Below are 23,853 nucleotides of genomic sequence, written 5' to 3' on the forward strand. Positions count from 1 at the left end.
AATTTTTAAAAGTCGTTTTAAAAATTATCAATTTTTCAAATTGTGCGGATTTTCCACAATAAAGTTTCTGGCGTAAATTTTGCCTACGTGGAAGGCTGATACTAATTCTAGAGCATACATATATCATCATTAGTTTCATCTTTCCTACTAGATAGAACGTAGCTCTGACTATTACACAGGTTTTTTTGCATTCAACGTAGCCAAATTTACGCCGAAAACTTTATTGTGGGAAATCAGCATAATTTGAAAAGTTGATGACTTTTAAGACCACTTTTAAAGATTGTGGGAAATATCAAATTTTCGTCAAAGATCTTAACTTTTCTGATCAATTTTCCATTAATATACGATGGTTGATGTACAAAGATGTGACTAGACATCTTTTAGTATTTGTAAATAAAAAAAGTGATATTATATACATGTGTGTTTATTTTATTTGTTTGTACATTGGTTTACTCTATAGTTATTTTGTTTTCATCTTAATATTTTCCACAAAATAGGTAATTAAACTGCAAATTACTACCTATTTAGACAATTTTTCAAATGCCAAATACTAAGTAATATTCTTTTGGATGCATATAAATGTGCATGTATATGTGTATTTGCGTGTTGGTGTGAAACGAGAAAAACTGAACTATACTTTGAAATAAATGAATTAAAAATTTAAATTAAATCTGAAGTGATACAAAGTATAATGTTTAGAGCATCCGCAGCGGTGAGCATGACGTTGTCCGTCCGTCCGTGCCAGCGGCACGGCACCGCTGTCCGCCGCTGCGCTCTTGCCGCTGGCGCGGCGCTGCTCGATGCATCGAGCACGTCCGTGTCAGCGAGTAGTTGACGTAACGCGTTCTGATTGGCCAACGGCATTTCCGTTGGAAATTCAATTTTTTTTCAAAATTGTCCAATCAGGAAAATGTTCACTATCTCTCTAATTCACTTTGTATATATGTGATGTTGTCCAAGAAACTAGGGGTGAGCATTCGGGTTTCGGTTCGATTTTGGCAAAAAATCGAACCAAACCTGAAAAACCAAATTTAGTTCAAAATCCAAATCGAACCGAACCCGAAAACCGAAAAATAGAAACCGAAACCGAAAAACCAAAAACCGAACTTCAAAAACCGAACAAAACCGAAATAAACCAAAATTTTCAAAAAAACCGAAAAACCGAAAAAAATATGGAGTATATATTAATATATATATATATATATATATATATAATTTATTTTATTTTTCTATATAGTGAATATAAATATATAATATAATATTAATAGAATAAACAGATAATACATATTATATAAAATATATTAGAAGAATATATATTATATAATATATGATATAATATATTAAATTAATAGAATAAATATTTATAATATTATATTTAAAATATAATTCAGTTTTTGATTTTTTAGTTTTTTTTTTCGCCCGAACCGAACTGAAAAACCGAATTTTTTGTATTTTTTAAACAGAACCGAAAAAATCGAACCGAATTTCAAAATTTCGGTTTGGTTCGGTTCGGATATTCAATTTTCGTCACCCCTATAAGAAACTATAAAGCAGTTTTGCCATTTCTAGTTATAACTTGTCCTCGTTGTCGACTTTCATTACAACGGAAACAGAGGGAGCATTTGATCCTTCTACTTGGTAATGCCCATATTCGTCACTCTCATAAACAAGCACTAAAGGTGTTTCTTTAATCTAGCATTTTATTTACAACATTTTCTTTTTCTCTTCTCCAATCTATGAGAAATGACTTAATTTTGGTTACTAGTTAGGAAGGAGTTGTGGATGAAATATATTTTTTAAAACTACACAAAATGGTGCAAGTTTCTTAACCGAAAAAGTAACATGTTTGTGACACCATTTCTTACAACATCTCCTTATTAAAGTTGCCATATTTGAAACAGCCAGCCCAACAGTATAAACTTTTGCACGTTGCACTTTATTGCTTGATATACAAAGCAACAAACTTAAACAACAAATAATTACTATAATAACACAAACGCTTGATGTATGCAACACGTGCAATAATTAGATAATTTCTACATAAATATGACTTCTATTTAAAGTTTGTACAAAACAAAATGAAAATTGTTCATTACAATCCACACAACTGTACAAACAAAATAGCTTGGGAAAACAAGAGAAGCCTCCAAATCTGAAAGTCTTGGATAATTATTTCAAACAACACAAAATACAGATTGACAAATAGTCCTACAAACTACGCGACACCAAGTCGACAATGACATTGGATATAAGCATGGTAGGATCTCCCAAAAGAGCCGCCAAAATGATTTTGACGACCGATTTGATCATCTGAAGCATCTTTTGAGCACGACTCCCCCTGCGTCCGCTAGATCTAGCAAGCTCACCAGTTCCCGGTCCAACCTCACCATACCTCATGCATGCATCGTGCACCAATTCAGCCATGCAATACACGTGGAAATGGTACTTACCGCATGCTGAGACGTATGACCACCCTCGTACGTCTCTTGCTCCGTCAGTAATCTTCTTCTTCTTGCATCGGATGCACTTGGAGGAAACATCGGACTGAAGATCGAAAATGGTGTTGTCGATGAGCAGCTTCTCCTCAAGGTTGGCACAACAGGGGTGCAAGTCTTTGTCGTTTTCCTCGCAGCGGTAGCTGAAGCCGCATACATCCTTTCCACAAGCGTCACAACATTTGGAAAATTGTCGACGGTTATGGCTGACGAGTTTGGTGTAGGGTTCGCGACGGAAGGTGAAAATGGAGCCCCCAAAGTAGTCATGGTGAATGGTGGACTTTGGGTGTCTGCACTCTTTGTGGAGCTCACGGCCACATGGAGCGCAGTGGTATCGCGGGCCGAAGCCTTTCATCTTGCAGCCGTCGCATTTGAATAACTTGTTGTAGTCTTTCAACTCGTAGTGGTCGTAGCAGTCGTGATCGCTTCTTCTCACAATTGACATGTTGCAATTGTGGTACATCTGATTTACATAAAATCAATGGTAAGTTTATATGTAGGAGTGGATCGGTATAATATATTGTACCGATAGTGTCATACTCATGTATACTGGACCAAAAAATCGGTATGAGTAAAATTATACATTTACCTTACTAAAATTTTCAACATGATCAGTATTGTACCGCCTTTTTGGTGTACAAGAATTTCATAGCATATTGGATTTTTGCACAATATAACCACGATACCGATATATAGTTATATTATACTCCAATATATATAATATATGTATATTTGATATTAGGAATTTGATGGTTTATTCAGTTTTTACTTTATATATTGATGTCGGTGTATATGCGACAATGTAAACTTAAATTTGGTATACCGCAGCATCTGAAAATTCGTAACATTACTGTAGCGAAATCTTTCAATAATATACGTATCATATTGTACCAAGAATCACGGTATACCGAAAATTATGCGATAAATTTGATACTCCGTATCGGTGTTTTTCCCCACAACATAAGAATAAACTGTCAATAAAATTATATAAACTATTTGGATAATTTGTACTCATAAAAATGATATTATTATATTATTAGTAATAAGTGGGTAACATGGTTTCATGGCAGCAGGCTTCTTTGGGCAGCATAAAAATAACGTATTTGCTTGTCAGTTACTCCCTCCGTCCAGCAATAGCAGTCCCATTCACAAGTGACGCGGGTTTTAAGAAAGAGTTTGAGTGTGTAATAAATAGAGTGTGATAGTGGAATTTGGGTCCCACTTAAAATGTTTAATTTATAAATTTAGCTTTTATACCAAAATTTTCTGTAATAGCCGAGACGTAATTATCTCGAGATTTTTCGAAAAATAGTAAATATTGGAATTTTCTTTGTACAATTGATGAAGGAGTGATTTTATTTCTTGAATAAGAATTTTAAGTACAAATTTCAAATTTAATACAAAGCTAATGAAATTGCTAATTACAGAAATCCCGAACTAATTTACAACTCTTGACGACAAAGATAAAAGTCGAACTACGTTATTACAATATGAAAATGAAAGGAGGAAAAACTAGCGTTGGGCCTCTCCGGCACGGACCGCGGCCCCATCACGACGGCCTGTTGGGCCGAGTCGACGAGACAAAAGCCGAGAAGGAGTCAGCCTCTTGTCCCTGCCAGAAACAACAAGATAAACAAGAAGATGCATAAGACACTAAAGTGGCTAGTTGGCAAAATAAGTAAGGATAAGGAACAAGCCTACTTTAAGCATTGGAGACCAAAACTTACCAAAAAAAAGAAGGAAAAGCAAGAGGCTGCAATGTCTCCTGCACTCCACGGCTCACAGCAGCCCCAACCATGGACCTTTCGACCGTGCAAAGCCTGCTCCGTGTAGAGCAGCAGCTCTGCGGTTGTCACGTAACAACCCTACAATCCTTGTTGTTGCACCTGCTTTTCACCACACAAAGTTCAGGTTAAGGGATGCAGCTTCAAGGGAAAAAGGGAGTTCTGCAAGAAGGAAACAAAATGGTATAACAACCACATTTAATCCCACGAGTACACCCCTGCATGATTGCAGAGAAAACAGCCAAAACACAACCAAGCAAGGACTCCCTCGCTGCACAACACATCAGCCTTAACAGGCTTTCAGTTAGACAAATGGGCATAAATAATCCCAGCTTCACTCTCCCTCAACACCACAAGCAATACCACACCACAACACCACTACTCAATAGCAGAGGAGCAAGCTAAAGGGAGGGAGAGCCGAAGCAGAGACAAGAACCGAAACACTGCAGTAGAGGTAAACTCCACAACACCCTTTATGCATCACGTTTAGGCGAACACAGTAGATAGCCAAGTTTAGGAATTTAGGGACAGAAGCTCAAGGACATAGGAAACTAAATTTTTCCACGAAGCCTTAGCATACACACTGCTGTAATCGAGCTCAATCACCAAAAATCCCAATACCACATAGCTACTGCCTTCAAGTAGAACATCACAAATCTGAATAAATAAAAGGGGAAGGGGAGTGAGACTTAGCTTGACCGTGGGGAGCCGACGACGACGCGGGAGCAGAGGCACGAGGTAGCAGTGGCGTGTCTCGGAGCTTGCCCGATTTCGGCAGTAACCGAGGCGGCGCGAGGCAGCTACGGGCCGCGGCTGAGAAAGAGAAGGAGGCGACGCCTCCTCTCCACCGCCGACTTCACCGAAAGGGGGGAAACACTCGCCGGAGGGCGTTCGGTGGAGGGAGCAAGCGCGAGCTCCGGTTCGTGTTGTGGCTACTTCGCGACGGAGACAGCAGCCTGGAGTAGGCGACGGCGGACACCTCCGGGAGACGCGATGAGAGCGGCGGCTCCATGAATTCGTCGATGGCGGAGAGAACTAGGGTTCCCGTTTCCAGCTTCTTCTTCCTTGTTTGTGAATTAAGGATTTCTTTTGGAGAATTTTGGGGGAAGAAGAAGAAGGAGATTAGGGATTAGAATTGAGAATGAAATGAGAAAGGGGAAGGGGGTGGGGGCCGACGGATGGAAAGGAGTATCCCTCCTTGGGCCATTTCCACTATTCCTCTTATTGGGCTTCCTATTAATTAATTGGAAATGGGCCTCCTCTTTAGTTTTAGTTTGGGCTTGATTGTTTAATAGAAAAGAAGATAAGGAAAATGCATTTTGGGCCGAGATTAAATGAGCGGGCCGAAAGTTAAGGCTGGGCCAGAATAATTAGTTCCAACCGAGACCGAGAATTTAATTACTTGGACCCGGATTCTTTTGTTGAAATCTTTAGTTAATTCCAAGAATTTATGGTATTAAATTCCTAAGCTACGGAAGAAAATGAAAAGAATGTTCGCCGTGATAAAATAAAAGCCAATAAATAATTAAGCGAACTCTTAGCCCGGAAAGTATTTTAAGATATTTAAATTAATGCGGGAAATAGTTTTCGGCCAGTTTCCGAATAAATTAAATCGCAGATTTAATTAAGAATTAAGATTTCCTAATTTTAGAAGAAAGGAAATAAAATAATAAAGGAGCACGCTTAGGCATGCATTCATGCAAGATACACAGTTATTTTTAAAGCCTAATTTAAGTATATTAAATTTTGTAAAGGAACGTCATCGCTCGACGAGTAGTCTCAGGACAAGGAAAACACCCGTTTTGCAAAAGTTTAAGCAATTGAGATGGGCTTTCTTTCTCTTCTTTCTTTAAAGCGTGTTTATGAGAAAAACATGATTATTTGAATGAGTTGTCATGCCATGTTTTGTTTTATAATTGCCTATCTGTTGGCTATGCCAACCCAGTTAAATCGAATTCGGGTCCCAGTAGGTCAGTAAATCCTACTCGGACTAGTGTACACATAGGGACCGTGAGCTAGCGCTAGGTTGGCCGGTTCGTGGGTCGTGAGCTAGCGCCAGGTTGGCCGGCCCAGTGGTCGTGGGATGTGGCCACATTCCCGATTCACGCAGCTGATATGGCATATCATCAGAAGTTTAAATGACTGCAGTCTATTTTCAGAAAGAAACAACAGATTTTAGTGACCGGGATAGATTTTCAGTAAAACCCCGCGTTCACTCAGCTTGGCTGACAACTAAAAGAAAATATTTTCGGCATGAGCCCACTGAGTGCATCAAGTACTCAGCCCTGCATATTGTTTTCCTTAATGTGCAGGTTGATTGTTGTCGAAGCCGAGGAGGTGTTGGGACAGAAGACCAAATAAGTAGGAAGGATAGCGGGTGTAGTGTGTCTTCATACATACTACATCTGTCTTGGTACTCTTCCGTTGCGCAAATTCAGAACATTCATTTAACAAAGACAATTTCTCATAACTACTCTGATTCAGCATGATTTGTACCCTCAACACACTTCAGACAATGTTTCTTTTGATTTAAGCATCTTATGATGAGTTGAGACAGTTTCAGTATGTTTTAGTCGCGGTAAAGCTACACTTTCTTTGACTAGGGAGATGTGGTCGTGACAGAGTGGTATCAGAGCCATTTTCTTTCGCTCTGACCCAAGAACCTTCTTTCTAAGCCTCAGTCCAGAAAAGATAGTACTAGGCTTGAAGATGAACAGAATGTTAAGTACAAGATCCCAACACCTCAGCTCGACACGATCAACTGCACCAGAAACAGGGGTCGACGCCCGCTCGTCCAGAAAAGAGAATTTTAAAAAAGAAAATATTTTTCCATTTTGAGAAGGAAAATGAAATTTTCTAAGTTTTCAGAAAAAGAAAGAAAAAAAAATTTCATAGCCCTAAATGGGAACGAAAATGTTTATTTGAAAAGTTTGCAAGACGCAACGTGCTAGCCGATACTTTGCATGAGATATGCTTAATGTATCTGTGATTTATGTTTAAAGAGCTTGAAATGAATGTATAGATGTCATGGGGACTATGTATGTGAACCTAGAGTGCTTTAGAAAAGTACCTTAGGTGAGACTTTCAGGATCAAGTACTAGCAGAATAAGAATTTGTTACCGCCTTCCAGGGCGACGAGACCAACTAAAACCCATCAGTTTGGGCAAGCTTCAAATTCCAAGGAATTATGAGAAAGAAAAGACGAGCCAAAAAGTACTATTGTACTACTTATAGACAGCAATTAAAGGAAGTCCATTCTTTTAAGCACACAGATAGTATACATATATATATGTATACTAGACGATGAACCAAGAAGTTCCCAATGTCTTTACAAAGACCAAGTTATAACGAAAATAGTTTACCTTCCAGCTTGTTCGGGAGATGCATCCCTACACGGAAAGAGATCGTACCCGCGATCTAGTAAAGTGATCTAATGTGGCGTAACAAGCCCAAGTGGCTACGTGATCCAGAAGCGATACTTGTAGCGTGCTACGAAGCACGATGGAGAATGTGATGTTTTACCAGAATCGGCGTTCTAAGTTATCAAGAACGATATGAAAGTATGACCTCCAGCTGCAGTTATCAGTTTAATAGCACGAGAAACCCCATCTTGAAATGTATGGTTTCCTAGAACGCGTTTATCATGTCAGAACTCCACAAGAACAAACAAAGAAGTGTCACATAACTAGAACCGATGAATATAATCAATAGTACTTACTTGGATCCCAGTGAAATTCTTTCTAAGAGTCCTCCCAGAGCACGGTACCCCCCGTCTATTCAGACTTTAGTTTGACTCACAAGTAACATGCCAGTATTCATTTCTCTATGCGAGGTTTGACTCACTTCCAGCTTATGGACTGCAGTCCTTTTTGACTCATCGTACATAAAGAGTAAAGTTTTGACTGTTTAAGCTCCAGTCGTAAACCCTAAATTCTACAGTTGTTCATATCCATGATCTTCGGAATGAGCGTATTCCTCAGACATTCTTTGAACCTCCGGGACAACGATGTCCTGTCGGCTATTAAGACCTTTGATTGACTCACGTTCTGCAAGTAGTACGCCACTTTCATTCTCTTCAGGAAAGCGGCGACTCAGTTTCAGTTCCCAAATTTTGGGATACTCTTATGTTCCAGGCATCGTTATTTGTTGTTGCCTCCTTTGAGCCACAATATTGGAGATTTATATCTCGATTTCTTGGACCTATGCAATGAAATTTCATTCTTACGATGCTTACGTTGTGATCCCCAGAGTGATCAAGACAGTTAAACATTCTCCTCAGGGAATTTCATGTGGTGCTGGAACTTTTTACCTCCCTATTTTGAGATCCTACAAAGGTGAAATTTTTCGACCTCGATTCCAGTACATGTATTATTCCTAGTCTCGGAATTTTTCTGCAGCTCGAAGTTAAGGCAAGCATATTGCACCTTTCCCTAATGAGCTTGCCCTAGCTGATTTTTCTGAATAGTTCATTTCAGTGCGTTGCCTTAATGAACCTATGAAATCACTGATGTGATTTTGTTATTCCATATCAAGATGCCTTTGAAGCATGATCAATGTTTCCTTCATTGCAATCGCCTACGTTTATAAATTTTCGCGATTGATCATCTTAGACGGTGACATGTTGAACCACTATCCTTGATGTTCAGATCCTTTCAGTTTAATTGGACAACTATATTGTCCTATTTTGCAGCTTACTATGGGAATTTACAGTTAATTCATTTCCATCCAGTTTTCATGACCTATCTCATGATTATTTCTATCTCCCACCAGGGGTGAGCCTCAGCTTCTATGAGTTTGCCTGGAACCAGTTGAGCTACGTAGTTCTTTGAATGAACTCAATACTTACCTTCAAGGTCGATTATCGACGAAAATTCATATAAGTTGAACAAGAGATGTTATTCTAGTCCAGTTGGGTATTCAGTAGCCCTTCAAATTTTCAGTCATACTCTCTTGTGTGAATAATAATCCAAGTTAAGACTATTAGATTAATCATCGAGTTATTGATACGAGGCTAGCAGAAAAAGGCATGGTCTCAATTTCTTTCAGATACGCATAATAAATACGTCCCCATGGAGACACGTGCAGGAAATGATGCACCAACCAGAAGCGTCGCATAACCGACAGCAAAGCGTTAAATACTTCGAATCTACGTACCGCTTGTGACAAGCAGGTGGAAGATCGAATATTTTGTTGTATAGAGAAGCAACTAGCCTTGGGTAGAGAAATATCAAGGAATATTTGTGGATTAAATGATGTCCGAAGACGTAAAAGACCTATATGGTAGTTTGAACGATCAAAATGCTTACTCCGAGTAAGATAAGTAAGCCACAAGAACAAAGACTCAATTATGGGCATGTAACGAAAGCCATGGAGAAAGTACGAGTGTATTCGTAGTTTATGTTTGACGGAACAAATCCCATCAGCAAAAGGGATTCGTCTAAGAGGTGGCCAGGAAAAGCTAAAACTGGAGAGACATTCGGGAAAGAGGAAAGCTTGATAGCATCGCTACCCTCACAATCCCTACTGTGAAAGGAAGAACCAAAATTCTCCTTTAAAGAGTTATCGGAGAAGAACCGATTGGGAGCCCTATAATACAGAGCAAGGGCAAACGTTAGCAGTAAAACGGGAAGGAGTATTCTACGATTTGCCACACCTCAGTTAAGCGGCTCAGAAAGGAGCTGTCGATCGAGTTTTATAGACACGAGATCTAGATCATGTTGGAAAGTCATGCTAGATTATCTCACCAAGAATCGCTTAGTCGAACCAAAAGGGCATGGAGACAATAGCGTTGGGAGAAAGAAGCCAACACATCCACATGCACCGGCCCAGTGTTCAAGAATTAACGCGAGTAGAACAGAGTGTGCGCTAGATCATGACGAAAGAGTCGCGGTAGGCACAAAAGTATCTTGGAAGAAGTGAGAGTAGACTACCTCAGCTAAGCAAGAGGTTACGAGGTTAATATGCAGCTCAACTGACGATGAAATCTAAAACGAGGAATGGTTTCAACAGCCAGACGAGATGAAACGTCTAATGGATGACTCGAATCAGTCATAAGATCTCAGTCACCATATAGAACGGCGCTTAAGAAATAAGATAAACTTAAGATCCAGTTACAAGAATAAGTAGACCTAGGTTTCATCCGACCCAGTGTATCGCTGTTGGGCGCACCAGTACTCTTCGTGAAGATGAAGGATGAAACTTTGCGAATATATATCGACTATCGAGAGCTGAACAAGTTAACCCTCAAGAACAAGTACCTTTACCGAGGATCGACGACCTCTTCGACCAGCTGCGAGGAGGTGGTGTGTTCTCGAAGATGGACTTGAGATTGATTTATCACCAGCTGGGAGTTCGATAGAACGGTATACCTAAGACTGCATTTCGCACCAGATATGACCAGTACGAGTTTACAGTAATGCCTTTTGGGCTTACAAATGCCCCAGCCGTGTTCATGAACCTAATGAACTGTGTGTCCCACCCACAGATGGACAAGTTGTCCTAGTTTTGTAGATGACGTGTCCATTTACTCGAGGAACGAGAAGGAGCCCGAGGATGCATTTGAGGGCCACTTTAGAAACGTTAAGAGGCGAGAAACTCCATGCTAAGTTCAGCAAGTGTGAGTTCTGGCTTAATGAAGTGAATTTCCTTGGACACATAGTGACAGCAGAAGGGATCCGAGTAGACCCCGCTAAAGTTGAAGCCGTGCAACGTTGGCAGTCACCAGCGACGCCCAACGAAATTCGAAGTTTCCTAGGTCTGGCAGGGTACTACCGAAGATTTATCAAAGGATTTTCTAGGATAGCGAGGCCAATGACTCAACAGCTCAAGAAATGAATTAAAGTCAACTGGACCCCAGAGTGCGAAGCAAGTTCCAGTTGCTTAAGAAAAAAAATTGACCACAGCGCCAGTTATAGCCGTGCCAGAAGCGGGGGGTTGATTATGTGGTGTATACAGATGCATCTAAGGTCAGACTCGGGTGCGTGCTGATGCAGAAGGGTAAGGTGATAGCATTTGCGTCACGCCAGTTGAGGCCGCACGAGTTGAACTACCCGACGCACGACTTGGAATTAGCAGCAGTGGTACACGCCTTGAAGATTTGGAGGCATCACCTATATGGAGTTCGATGTGAGATCTTCACAGATCATAAGAGTCTCAAATACTTTTTCGAGCAGGAGGATCTGAATATGAGACAGCGCAGATGGCTGGGACTAGTCAAAGACTACGACTGTGGTATAAACTACCACCCAGGCAAAGCCAATGTGGTAGCAGATGCCTTGAGCAGAAAGACTGCGCCTCAAGTGGCTGCTTTCCTCACACAAGAGGAAGAGCTTATCCGGGAATTCGCCAAGATGCGACTGGAAATAGTAAGAGCCCCGGAGACAGTGGACAGCAGAATTTCCACCTTGGTCATAGAACCAGATTTAAGAGCCAGAATCGTTGAAGCCCAGAGAGACGATGACGCTCTAGAAAAGATCCGTCTCAGAGTAAGGACGGGAAAAGGGGAATACTACCGCGAAGAGGAGGATAATGCTCTCACTTTCAAAGGGAGATTATGCGTACCCGACGAGGAGGCACTCAGAAATGAGATCATGAGTGAAGCTCATGAGACACCATATACTGCCCATCCTGGAGGTACGAAGATGTATCAGGATTTGAAGAAGCAATTTTGGTGGGACGGCATGAAAAGAGGCATAGCGTCATTTGTAGAAAGATGCCTGGCTTGCCAGCAAGTGAAGGCTTTGCATCAACGACCCTATGGAAAGCTACAACCTCTCGAGATTCCAGAATGGAAATGGGAGCACATAGCAATGGATTTTGTGACAGGATTGCCAAAATCACAGCGAGGAAACACAGCCATCTGGGTAGTTATCGATCGCCTCACCAAAAGTGCTCACTTCATACCAATTCGTATCACACACGGTTCGGACAAGTTAGCACAGATTTACGTGCGAGAGATCGTACGCTTACATGGTGTCCCAGTAACGATCACCTCAGATCGAGATTCAAAATTTACTTCTAGATTTTGGATAAGCCTACAGCGAGAGTTAGGCACTCAGCTAAATTTCAGCACAGCGTTCCATCCACAGACGGACGGACAGTCCGAAAGGACGATCCAGACATTGGAAGATATGTTAAGAGCTGTAGTGCTCGACCGTGGAGTAAGCTGGGAGCCAGTACTTCCACTTATAGAGTTCGCCTACAACGACAGTTACCAGGAAATTTTTGATATGGCCCCATATGAGGCACGCTATGGGAAAAAGTGTAGATCACCACTTTACTGGGATGAAGTTGGTGAGAGAAGGATACTCGGACCAGACTCGGTGGAGGAAATGATAGGAATTGTCCGACAGATCCGAGGGAGAATCAAAGAAGCTCAAGATAGACAGAAATCCTATGCAGATGCTCGCAGAACGGATTTACAGTTCAAAGCAGGAGACATAGTCTTTCTGAAAGTATCCCCATCGAAAGGGATAACCAGACTTAGCGTCAAGGGCAAGCTAAAACCGCGTATTATCGGACCTTACGAGATCCTAGAAACAGTCGGCCATGTGGCGTATTGATTAGCGCTCCTGCCAAGCTTCGGGAATGTTCACAATGTATTTCATGTATCACAGTTGAGAAAGTACGTGTTTGACCCCAAACACATAGTACACCAAGAAGAGATGGTGATAGAACCAGATTTGAGCTATGAAGAAAAGCCAGAAGCAATTCTGGACAGAAAAGTTAAAGAATTGAGAAATAAAAATATTGTAACAGTGAAAGTCCTGTGGAAGCACCACGGCCGCGAGGAAGCGACGTGGGAACTCGAGGATCAGATGAAGGAGAAGCACCCACAGCTTTTTGCCTAGCCGAGACAAAATTTCGGGACGAAATTTTTGTTAAGGAGGGTAGAATGTAATAGCCGAGACGTAATTATCTCGAGATTTTTCGAAAAATAGTAAATATTGGAATTTTCTTTGTACAATTGATGAAGGAGTGATTTTATTTCTTGAATAAGAATTTTAAGTACAAATTTCAAATTTAATACAAAGCTAATGAAATTGCTAATTACAGAAATCCCGAACTAATTTACAACTCTTGACGACAAAGATAAAAGTCGAACTACGTTATTACAATATGAAAATGAAAGGAGGAAAAACTAGCGTTGGGCCTCTCCGGCACGGACCGCGGCCCCATCACGACGGCCTGTTGGGCCGAGTCGACGAGACAAAAGCCGAGAAGGAGTCAGCCTCTTGTCCCTGCCAGAAACAACAAGATAAACAAGAAGATGCATAAGACACTAAAGTGGCTAGTTGGCAAAATAAGTAAGGATAAGGAACAAGCCTACTTTAAGCATTGGAGACCAAAACTTACCAAAAAAAAAGAAGGAAAAGCAAGAGGCTGCAATGTCTCCTGCACTCCACGGCTCACAGCAGCCCCAACCATGGACCTTTCGACCGTGCAAAGCCTGCTCCGTGTAGAGCAGCAGCTCTGCGGTTGTCACGTAACAACCCTACAATCCTTGTTGTTGCACCTGCTTTTCACCACACAAAGTTCAGGTTAAGGGATGCAGCTTCAAGGGAAAAAGGGAGTTCTGCAAGAAGGAAACAAAATGGTATAACAACCACATTTAATCCCACGAGTACACCCCTGCATGATTGCAGAGAAAACAGCCAAAACACAACCAAGCAAGGACTCCCTCGCTGCACAACACATCAGCCTTAACAGGCTTTCAGTTAGACAAATGGGCATAAATAATCCCAGCTTCACTCTCCCTCAACACCACAAGCAATACCACACCACAACACCACTACTCAATAGCAGAGGAGCAAGCTAAAGGGAGGGAGAGCCGAAGCAGAGACAAGAACCGAAACACTGCAGTAGAGGTAAACTCCACAACACCCTTTATGCATCACGTTTAGGCGAACACAGTAGATAGCCAAGTTTAGGAATTTAGGGACAGAAGCTCAAGGACATAGGAAACTAAATTTTTCCACGAAGCCTTAGCATACACACTGCTGTAATCGAGCTCAATCACCAAAAATCCCAATACCACATAGCTACTGCCTTCAAGTAGAACATCACAAATCTGAATAAATAAAAGGGGAAGGGGAGTGAGACTTAGCTTGACCGTGGGGAGCCGACGACGACGCGGGAGCAGAGGCACGAGGTAGCAGTGGCGTGTCTCGGAGCTTGCCCGATTTCGGCAGTAACCGAGGCGGCGCGAGGCAGCTACGGGCCGCGGCTGAGAAAGAGAAGGAGGCGACGCCTCCTCTCCACCGCCGACTTCGCCGAAAGGGGGGAAACACTCGCCGGAGGGCGTTCGGTGGAGGGAGCAAGCGCGAGCTCCGGTTCGTGTTGTGGCTACTTCGCGACGGAGACAGCAGCCTGGAGTAGGCGACGGCGGACACCTCCGGGAGACGCGATGAGAGCGGCGGCTCCATGAATTCGTCGATGGCGGAGAGAACTAGGGTTCCCGTTTCCAGCTTCTTCTTCCTTGTTTGTGAATTAAGGATTTCTTTTGGAGAATTTTGGGGGAAGAAGAAGAAGGAGATTAGGGATTAGAATTGAGAATGAAATGAGAAAGGGGAAGGGGGTGGGGGCCGACGGATGGAAAGGAGTATCCCTCCTTGGGCCATTTCCACTATTCTTCTTATTGGGCTTCTAATTAATTAATTGGAAATGGGCCTCCTCTTTAGTTTTAGTTTGGGCTTGATTGTTTAATAGAAAAGAAGATAAGGAAAATGCATTTTGGGCCGAGATTAAATGAGCGGGCCGAAAGTTAAGGCTGGGCCAGAATAATTAGTTCCAACCGAGCCCGAGAATTTAATTACTTGGACCCGGATTCTTTTGTTGAAATCTTTAGTTAATTCCAAGAATTTATGGTATTAAATTCCTAAGCTACGGAAGAAAATGAAAAGAATGTTCGCCGTGATAAAATAAAAGCCAATAAATAATTAAGCGAACTCTTAGCCCGGAAAGTATTTTAAGATATTTAAATTAATGCGGGAAATAGTTTTCGGCCAGTTTCCGAATAAATTAAATCGCAGATTTAATTAAGAATTAAGATTTCCTAATTTTAGAAGAAAGGAAATAAAATAATAAAGGAGCACGCTTAGGCATGCATTCATGCAAGATACACAGTTATTTTTAAAGCCTAATTTAAGTATATTAAATTTTGTAAAGGAACGTCATCGCTCGACGAGTAGTCTCAGGACAAGGAAAACACCCGTTTTGCAAAAGTTTAAGCAATTGAGATGGGCTTTCTTTCTCTTCTTTCTTTAAAGCGTGTTTATGAGAAAAACATGATTATTTGAATGAGTTGTCATGCCATGTTTTGTTTTATAATTGCCTATCTGTTGGCTATGCCAACCCAGTTAAATCGAATTCGGGTCCCAGTAGGTCAGTAAATCCTACTCGGACTAGTGTACACATAGGGACCGTGAGCTAGCGCTAGGTTGGCCGGTTCGTGGGTCGTGAGCTAGCGCCAGGTTGGCCAGCCCAGTGGTCGTGGGATGTGGCCACATTCCCGATTCACGCAGCTGATATGGCATATCATCAGAAGTTTAAATGACTGCAGTCTATTTTCAGAAAGAAACAACAGATTTTAGTGACCGGGATAGATTTTCAGTAAAACCCCGCGTTCACTCAGCTTGGCTGACAACTAAAAGAAAATATTTTCGGCATGAGCCCACTGAGTGCATCAAGTACTCAGCCCTGCATTTTGTTTTCCTTAATGTGCAGGTTGATTGTTGTCGAAGCCGAGGAGGTGTTGGGACAGAAGACCAAATAAGTAGGAAGGTAGCGGGTGTAGTGTGTCTTCATACATACTACATCTGTCTTGGTACTCTTCTGTTGCGCAAATTCAGAACATTCATTTAACAAAGACAATTTCTCATAACTACTCTGATTCAGCATGATTTGTACCCTCAACACACTTCAGACAATGTTTCTTTTGATTTAAGCATCTTATGATGAGTTGAGACAGTTTCAGTATGTTTTAGTCGCGGTAAAGCTACACTTTCTTTGACTAGGGAGATGTGGTCGTGACATTTTCTGACTTTCATATTCTTATTTTTTGAATTCTTGTTTTTAGTTTCAAATTGTATATCACCAAATCACACTAATTGCAGTCACAATACTAAGATCTAAACAACCTAAACAGAACCAGATTTCTAGCTAAACACACACTGAAATTTTCACTTTAATTTCAAATCCGTTTTGAATTGATTTCAAAAAACAATTAATGAATCGACACCGAATTTGAATCAAAGAGCAAACACTACAGAGGACACAAGAATTGATTTTTCAAGAACAAATTTTGCAAAATTAACAGCTCTAAAAATCACACTTGATACAACAATTAATTTCACAAATCAGGCGCACAACATGACACTAACGCAGATTAATGAATCAAAACTGCATCTCTAATTCTTTCCAACTCCCCATCTCTGTCTAGTGTTTCCTCGATGAGCTTCATAATGGACAAGCCCTCTGTAACACCAGCCAAAGGCACAGGTGGCCAAAGGGTAGGAAGAAGATCAAGGGGATTAGGGCAATGTTTTGGACTGTATTCCATTTCAGAGAGAGGAAAAAAGGCGGGCGATTAGGGTTTTGATAGGAGGTGGTGGAGACGGCGGGCGATGGAGGCAGTGGAGGCGGCAGGCGCGGTGGGCGATTACGTTTCCCGAGAGAGAGGGAGAATTAGAGAGTGAGAGATAGAGAGAGAAAGTGATCATCACACAAATTAGGGTAGAGATGAGGGGATTGGGCAACCATCTATGACCATTTATTTCAATTAATTAGGCAACTAACTAACTTTTACTAATAAATACGGGTATAATTTTTTTGACTAAGGCCACCCGCAACGTGTCACGCGGGTGGCCCGTATTCCATCACGGAGGGACGGGACGGCGGCGTGACGCGTTGCAGCGCCCCGTCTCGTCCCCAGCCCGTCCCCAGCCCGTTCCGCGTTCCGTCACGGCGTGACGAGTGGCGAGACGTCTCGCCACGCGCCGAGACGACGTGCCGTGCCCCCGCGCCATGCGTGACGCCCACTCGCCGGCCCGCGAGTGGGCATCGTCAAGCTGACGCAATAAATCATTTTTTAAAAAAAAATTCAAATTAAATAAAAAAATTAAAAACGGTAATATTACCGTTTATAGCCATTTTTCATTTTTTATTTTTATTTTTTTACTCTATATATACTCTTAATTTATCTTCATTTCACACACAACTACACATCTATTCTTCCCAAATCATCTCCATTTTCTCTCCAATTTTCATCTAACATCTCATCACAAAATGTCCGGCGACGGAAACTCCGGCGGTGGCGGCTCCGGCGGGTGGGATCTCAACGCGTTCGGCGACTGGGGGAGCATGTACAACACATTGGGTGGTTCCGGTTCCGGTTCAGCGACCTGGGGAGCATCTCAACGCGTCCCTTAATTATGTCTTTTTTTATTTTTTTGAATTTTAAGTTGTATTTTTATTTTATGTTGTAATTTTATTTTATTTTTAATGAAGTGTGTTTTTTTAATTGAATTTGGTTGGAAATAAAAATAAAAAATGAAATTGAATGAATAGTAATTTAAGGGACGGAGGGTTGCAGGTTCCATCCCTTAGTTAAGGGATAGAGTAAAAAAGTACAGTGAGGCCCACGAATAGTAATTTAAGGGACGGTTTAGTGAAAGCGTTGTGAATGGCCAGTTCTCTTGAATTTGAGGGACATGCTTTGACGTGTACGTGTGTAGAAATAAAATCCGTGGTATTCTCTAATTCCAAATAAGTTGAAAATGATGATCCTAATTCCTACTTAAAATTTTCAGGCAACGAATTTTTTTGCTGCAGATGATAGTGCATAGTTTCAGTTATTTATATTGGACATTAATTAATTGAAATCAATGGTTTTGATATAACCCGAAAATAGGTATTACTATTTAAGTATTTGTACAAACTTTTCTAATTAAACATTTAATTATATTAAAAATATGTATATGGATATAAAGGTAGAGACGAGAGTCACTCCCGAGATTTTAAAAAGTTTTAAAATAACACATATATATATTTGACAGGCGAAGTAATAATATCAATATGCGATTCACTTTTAGAGCTACGCCAAAACAAATCGATCGCATATAACCGATTCAATCAATAGTTTTCTTAATAAATTATAAAAGAAAAGAAAAATAGATTACCTGAGTTGTTAGTTTTGAGGTGTCAGCCTTCTTCAATGAAGAGAATTGGATGATAAGAGCTATATTTGATATGCTTGAACATCTGCCACCTGTGCTCTTAAATATTTTGGATTTGGATTTGGATTTGGATTTGGATTTTTGATCGATTATTTAGGTATAAGGGCTCAGGATCATTGTTTGTATAAGACTTATATTTATACAATCCGTAACACAGACTTTGTCAACTTCAAAAACATAGTTAGCAAAAGTCTTATCAATCCAATTCATGCAACTCACTAATCCCTCTTATGTGTCGTTTCTCAACGTACGTTATCTTAATTATTTTCAACCAAAACTTCCCACAGACTTTCTTAGAGCATCCGCAACGCGTGCCGTTGCGGTGCCTTATTTCGTTCCGGAGGAACGGAACCGCGGCGGCACGCGTTGCAGCCGCCCGTGTCGTCGCCATTCCGTGCCGGTGCCGTGCCGGGTGCCGTTCCCGCGAGACGCGGCACGACACGTTCCGCCACGCGCCGAGGCGACGTGGCGGCCTCCCATTCGACGCGTGACGCCCACTCGCTGCCCCGCGAGTGGGCGTCGTCACGGTGACGCAATAATTCAAATTTTTTTAAAAAAAAATCGAATTTAATAAAAAAAATATTTTTATTTATAAAAATTGTTTTTTATATTTAAAAACAATTTTTACAAATAAATGAATACTAGAAATTCGTATTAGCCCATATATATTTGATGGGCTTGCGAATTTATGAAACCCATTCTTGGTTGTCTCTCTTTTATAGAGACATCCTTGAATGTTTTTTGTTCCACTTTCGATGTGGGACAAACTCATTCTTGATTATCTCTATTTTATAGAGACATCATTGAATGTTTTATGTTCCACTTTCGATGTGGGAAAAACTCTTTCTTGGTTGTCTCTCTTTTATAGAGACATCCTTGAATGTTTCATATTCCACTTTCGATGTGGGACAAACTCATTCTTGGTTATCTCTATTTTATAGAGACAACCTTGAATGTTTTATGTTCCACTTTCGATGTGGGACAAACTCATTCTTGGTTGTCTCTATTTTATAGAGACATCCTTGAATGTTTTATGTTCCATTTTCGATGTGGGACAAACTTATTCTTGGTTGTCTCTATAAAATTGTATTTTAAATTATGTCAATTTTTATTTTTTTAGGATTTTAATTATGTCTTTTTCTATTTTTTTGAATTTTAAGTTGTAATGTTATTTTAATTTTATTAAAGTGTGTTTGTTTTAATTGAATTGAGTTGGAAATAAAAATAAAAAATGAAATTGAATGAATAGTAATTTAAGGAACGGTTAAGGAACGGTTAAGGAACGGAGGGTTGCAGGTTCCGTTCCTTAGTTAAGGAATGGAGTAAAAAAGTACAGTGGGGCCCGCAAATAGTAGTTTAAGGAACGGTTTAGGAACGGTATAGGAACAGCGTTGTGGATGGCCTTAGCAGATGTATGTTTACGTATGTGATGGCGTAGTTTAGGAGGTGATTGATAACGTCACATTATACTATATTAATACTTAGGCCATCCACAAAGCTGTTGTTATACCGTTCCTTAACCATTCCTTAAACTACTATTTGCTGGTCCCATTGTACTTTTTAACTCCATTTCTTAACTAAGGAATGGAACCTGCAACCCTCCGTTTCTTAACCGTTCCTTAAATTACTATTCATTCAATTTCATTTTTTAATTTTATTTCCAACCAAATTCAATTAAAAAAACACACTTCATTAAATAAAATAAACTTACAACATAAAATTCGTAAAAAAAACTTAATGTAATAATTTCCTAAAAAATAAAAGTACACAATTTAATAATTTCATCCGTCAAAGTTTGTCCAAATGTGCTCAATTAAATCCTCTTGGAGTTGGGTGTGGGCGCTAGAGTCGCGTGTCCTTGCACGAATATATAACCGTTCTTGTATAGACGGATGCGCTCCACTTCGAGGCGGACTACTTGCGGTTGAGCTTCCGGGGGATTCGGGGTCGAACCAATTTCCCGCATCGGGTCCTTCGTCTTGAACAATCATGTTGTGCAAGATTATGCACGTATACATGATGTCGACCATGTTTACCATGAACCACGTACGAGCCGGGGCTTTGATAATGTTGAAGCGAGCTTGGAGAACCCCGAACGCCCTCTCCACATCCTTCCGAGCAGCCTCCTGCTTCTGCGCAAAAAGCGTCTGCTTTGGGTTCGCAGGCCTGCCGCACGTCTTCACGAAGGTAGGCCACTTCGGGTAGATGCCGTCGGCGAGATAGTACCCCATTTTATAAAGCCGGTTGTTGGCGACGAAGTTGATGGCCGGCGCTTTACCATCCAAAACTTTGGTAAAGAGGTCGGATTGGTGGAGCACGTTTACGTCGTTGTTCGACCCGGGGACCCCGAAGTACGCGTGCCAGATCTAAAGCCGGTAGTCAGCAACGACCTCAAGTATAACGGTTGGGTGGGTGCCTTTGTGGCCGCTTGTGTAGGAACCCTTCCACGCCACCGGGCAATTCTTCCATTGTCAGTGCATGCAATCGAAGCTGCCGAGCATCCCGGGGAATCCGTGCACTGTTTCGTGAAGGTCGAGCAGGAACTGACAATCGGTCGTGCTTGGCCTCCGGAGAAATTCATCGTTGAAGGCTGCCCGGACGCCTTTGCAGAATTTGAGCAAGCACATTCGCCCAGTGCTGTCTCCGATGTGGAGGTATTCGTCGAACATGTCGGCCGTTTGTCCAGTCGCAAGCTGACGGATTGCTGCAGTACATTTCTGCAGCGTCGTGTGGCTGGGATGGCCGACCGCGTCGAACCCTTCCTGGAAGAACTCTTCCCGGACTGCCAAAGTATTCGCGATGTGGAGAAATAGCGGTTTCCCCATGCGGAAACGGCAACGGAAGTACGTATCTCCCTAAACCGGGTTATCGCAGAAGTAGTAGTGTACTAACCTTGCGGCGGCTTCCTCCTGGTTACGATGGATGTACGTACGGGAGCGTCGTTGGGGCGGCGCGGCTTCCTCCGCCTCCCGTCGTCGATCTTCTTCAAGTGATTGTTCCATTATTTGACGCATTTGTTCAAAATGATCCATTAGTTTGATAATATTGGGGAGAAGAAAAACAGAGTTGATTTGAGATGAAAATTGGGGTGGAAATATAGAGGATTTGAGAGGAATAGATGTGTGTTTGTGAGTGAAATAAATATGAATTAGGAGTATTTATAGAGTAAAGAAATAAAAAAAATTGCAAAACGGCTATAAAACGGTAATATTACCGTTTACAATTTTTTTTTAAATTCAAATTTTTTTAAAAAAATATTTATTGCGTCATCGAGTGGGCGTCACGTATGGCCTGGGAGCTCGCCACGTCGCCTAGGGGCGTGGCGAGACGTCTCGTGCCGCGTCGCGTAACGGCGGGTCGCGGGACGGGTTGGGAACGGGCTGGCGACGGAACGGCGGCTGCAACGCGTTTCTCCGCGGTTTCATTCCTTCGGAACGGAACGCGAGCCGGTGGAGAAACGCGTTGTGGATGCTCTTATAAATCAAAGGGAGCACTTTGGTGACACCAAAATGACAACATATGAAAATAATTTGCGATACATAGGCAAACAACTCGGCATATGGTTCTAAGCAATCTGCGATGCGAAATCAGAGCACTACGATGACATCATAATTAAAATGACAATCTAGTCAAACAATCTGTGATACATAGACAAACAAGTCTGTCACATGGCAGGTTAAAATTGAATCTGCTCCTGTAAGGGTTTTCATTGATGGTAGGTTGTCATTTTAATTTGGATTGTCATCTCCATTAATTAATTAATTAATATTACAACAAAGTTTAAATTAAGGAAATTAGTTTACCATGTTTTAGGTGCATCTAGTTTAAATGATTACACTTCTCAAAAAATTAATATTAATAGTTGTAAACACCAACTAATATTGCTAACTTGTTATGTTAGAGAATTTTTCTCATTAATTACATGTAATAGTAATTAATATTGCAAATAAGTTTTCATTCAATTTTAGCATTACTTTCAAAATGGCCCATAATTCAAACACAACCTCCCATTACATAAATTTAATAACAATAATTTCTTCCCATTCCATCTTACCAATTTATCTCGATTCTCCGTGAAATAAAAAAACTATTGTTTCAAAAAATCTCAAATTTTATACTAGTAGGAGTATTTTATTTACTCCATTAATTAATCAACAAAATTCTATTTCATTATTATTCAGTTATCAGATGCTATTTGTATTAATTGCAATAATTGAGTCTTAATTAGTAGACGATAACGATAAACAAACGCTATTTGGATATATACTAGAACTGATTTTATCTGTATTTGTTGAGTGTATGTACATATATATATGTGCACATTAGAAATTTGTATTGTAGTTTCTGATCGATATCTTTAGTTAATTGCACTTGATTTATTTGGGGAGATCAAAGTCTTTGGTTAATTGGTCTAAATTTCGTTCCATAATATCATTATGACGCGTTTTTGAAAAATGGCAATTTGGGTTTTGGTCTCTATCACTAAATTGCCTAAAAAGTTATTTATTTATCCATTGAGTACGACGCTTTTAAAACTGAAGATTAAGATCATTCAGCCCACCTTTCTGGTAATTTCTCAGTTATAACATATTCTATTGTGAAATAAAATTTCCACTATTAGCTGAAACGTCGGAAGAACATGATGTTATTGTACTATTATTCTATATTTAATTAAGAGAAACTTATAAGAAAACACCCGACGGACGATACAGCTTTCAATGATAAACATACATTTTTTCTAAAATATTTCATAATTTTTTTTTGTAGGCCTAAAGCGAATTAGACTAATTTAAAAACTAATTAAAATACAAAATCGAATATAAATGGATAAATTTAATAAAAATCAAAATCTCGACTAAAAGCATAAAATGGTGGAATTTGTGTATATAAATATTTTTTAGGAATTTGAGGTGGGACATATAGGAAGAAATTATAAAAAAATGAAATACAAAATAATATAACTGAAATATATTGAGGGCGACATTTTCCCCTTATTCTCCTCAAGTGGAAACTAGGGAAATCAGATCGTAAGCTCCTGGGTACTATTGTGTTCTTCTATACAAGGCTTGTCAACATTGTAATTCAACATATATAATTGGATTTGATTTTGCCATATACTGAGGCAAATTAAATATTTTTTTTACACTATCGATAACCCCAAAAACCCATCTCTGGAGTATTATTTTTGGAAGGATGTCTGAAGGTAAATTAGGCCCCTAAATGTGTTTGGGCCTTACTGTTTTGTTAAGTATTTGTTTATAATTTTGAAGATGTAGCCCACTTTCCTAGTACTATGTTAGTCTCTTCCTCTCTATCATTCCTTCCCTTCTTTTGGCGAAG

The 23,853-nt window shown here is 40.5% G+C and overlaps 1 protein-coding gene and 1 long non-coding RNA gene across 2 annotated transcripts; both read right to left on the reverse strand.

The window, feature by feature from the left end:
• Positions 1-2,208: 2,208 nt before the first annotated feature.
• LOC121766734 lies at positions 2,209-2,940 on the reverse strand. Its single transcript, XM_042162991.1, has one exon. It carries the CDS (start codon positions 2,938-2,940, stop codon positions 2,209-2,211), a length of 732 nt encoding a protein of 243 aa, XP_042018925.1.
• An 893-nt stretch (positions 2,941-3,833) lies between these two features.
• On the reverse strand, positions 3,834-5,131 carry LOC121767745. The gene is made up of 2 exons (XR_006043191.1): positions 4,223-5,131; positions 3,834-4,107 (listed from the first exon to the last, which is right to left on the reverse strand). It is a non-coding gene; the product is annotated as an uncharacterized LOC121767745 (long non-coding RNA).
• Between the last annotated feature and the right edge of the window lie 18,722 nt (positions 5,132-23,853).

This window comes from Salvia splendens, chromosome 15 (genome assembly GCF_004379255.2).
Source record: "Salvia splendens isolate huo1 chromosome 15, SspV2, whole genome shotgun sequence".
Taxonomy (NCBI): domain Eukaryota; kingdom Viridiplantae; phylum Streptophyta; class Magnoliopsida; order Lamiales; family Lamiaceae; genus Salvia; species Salvia splendens.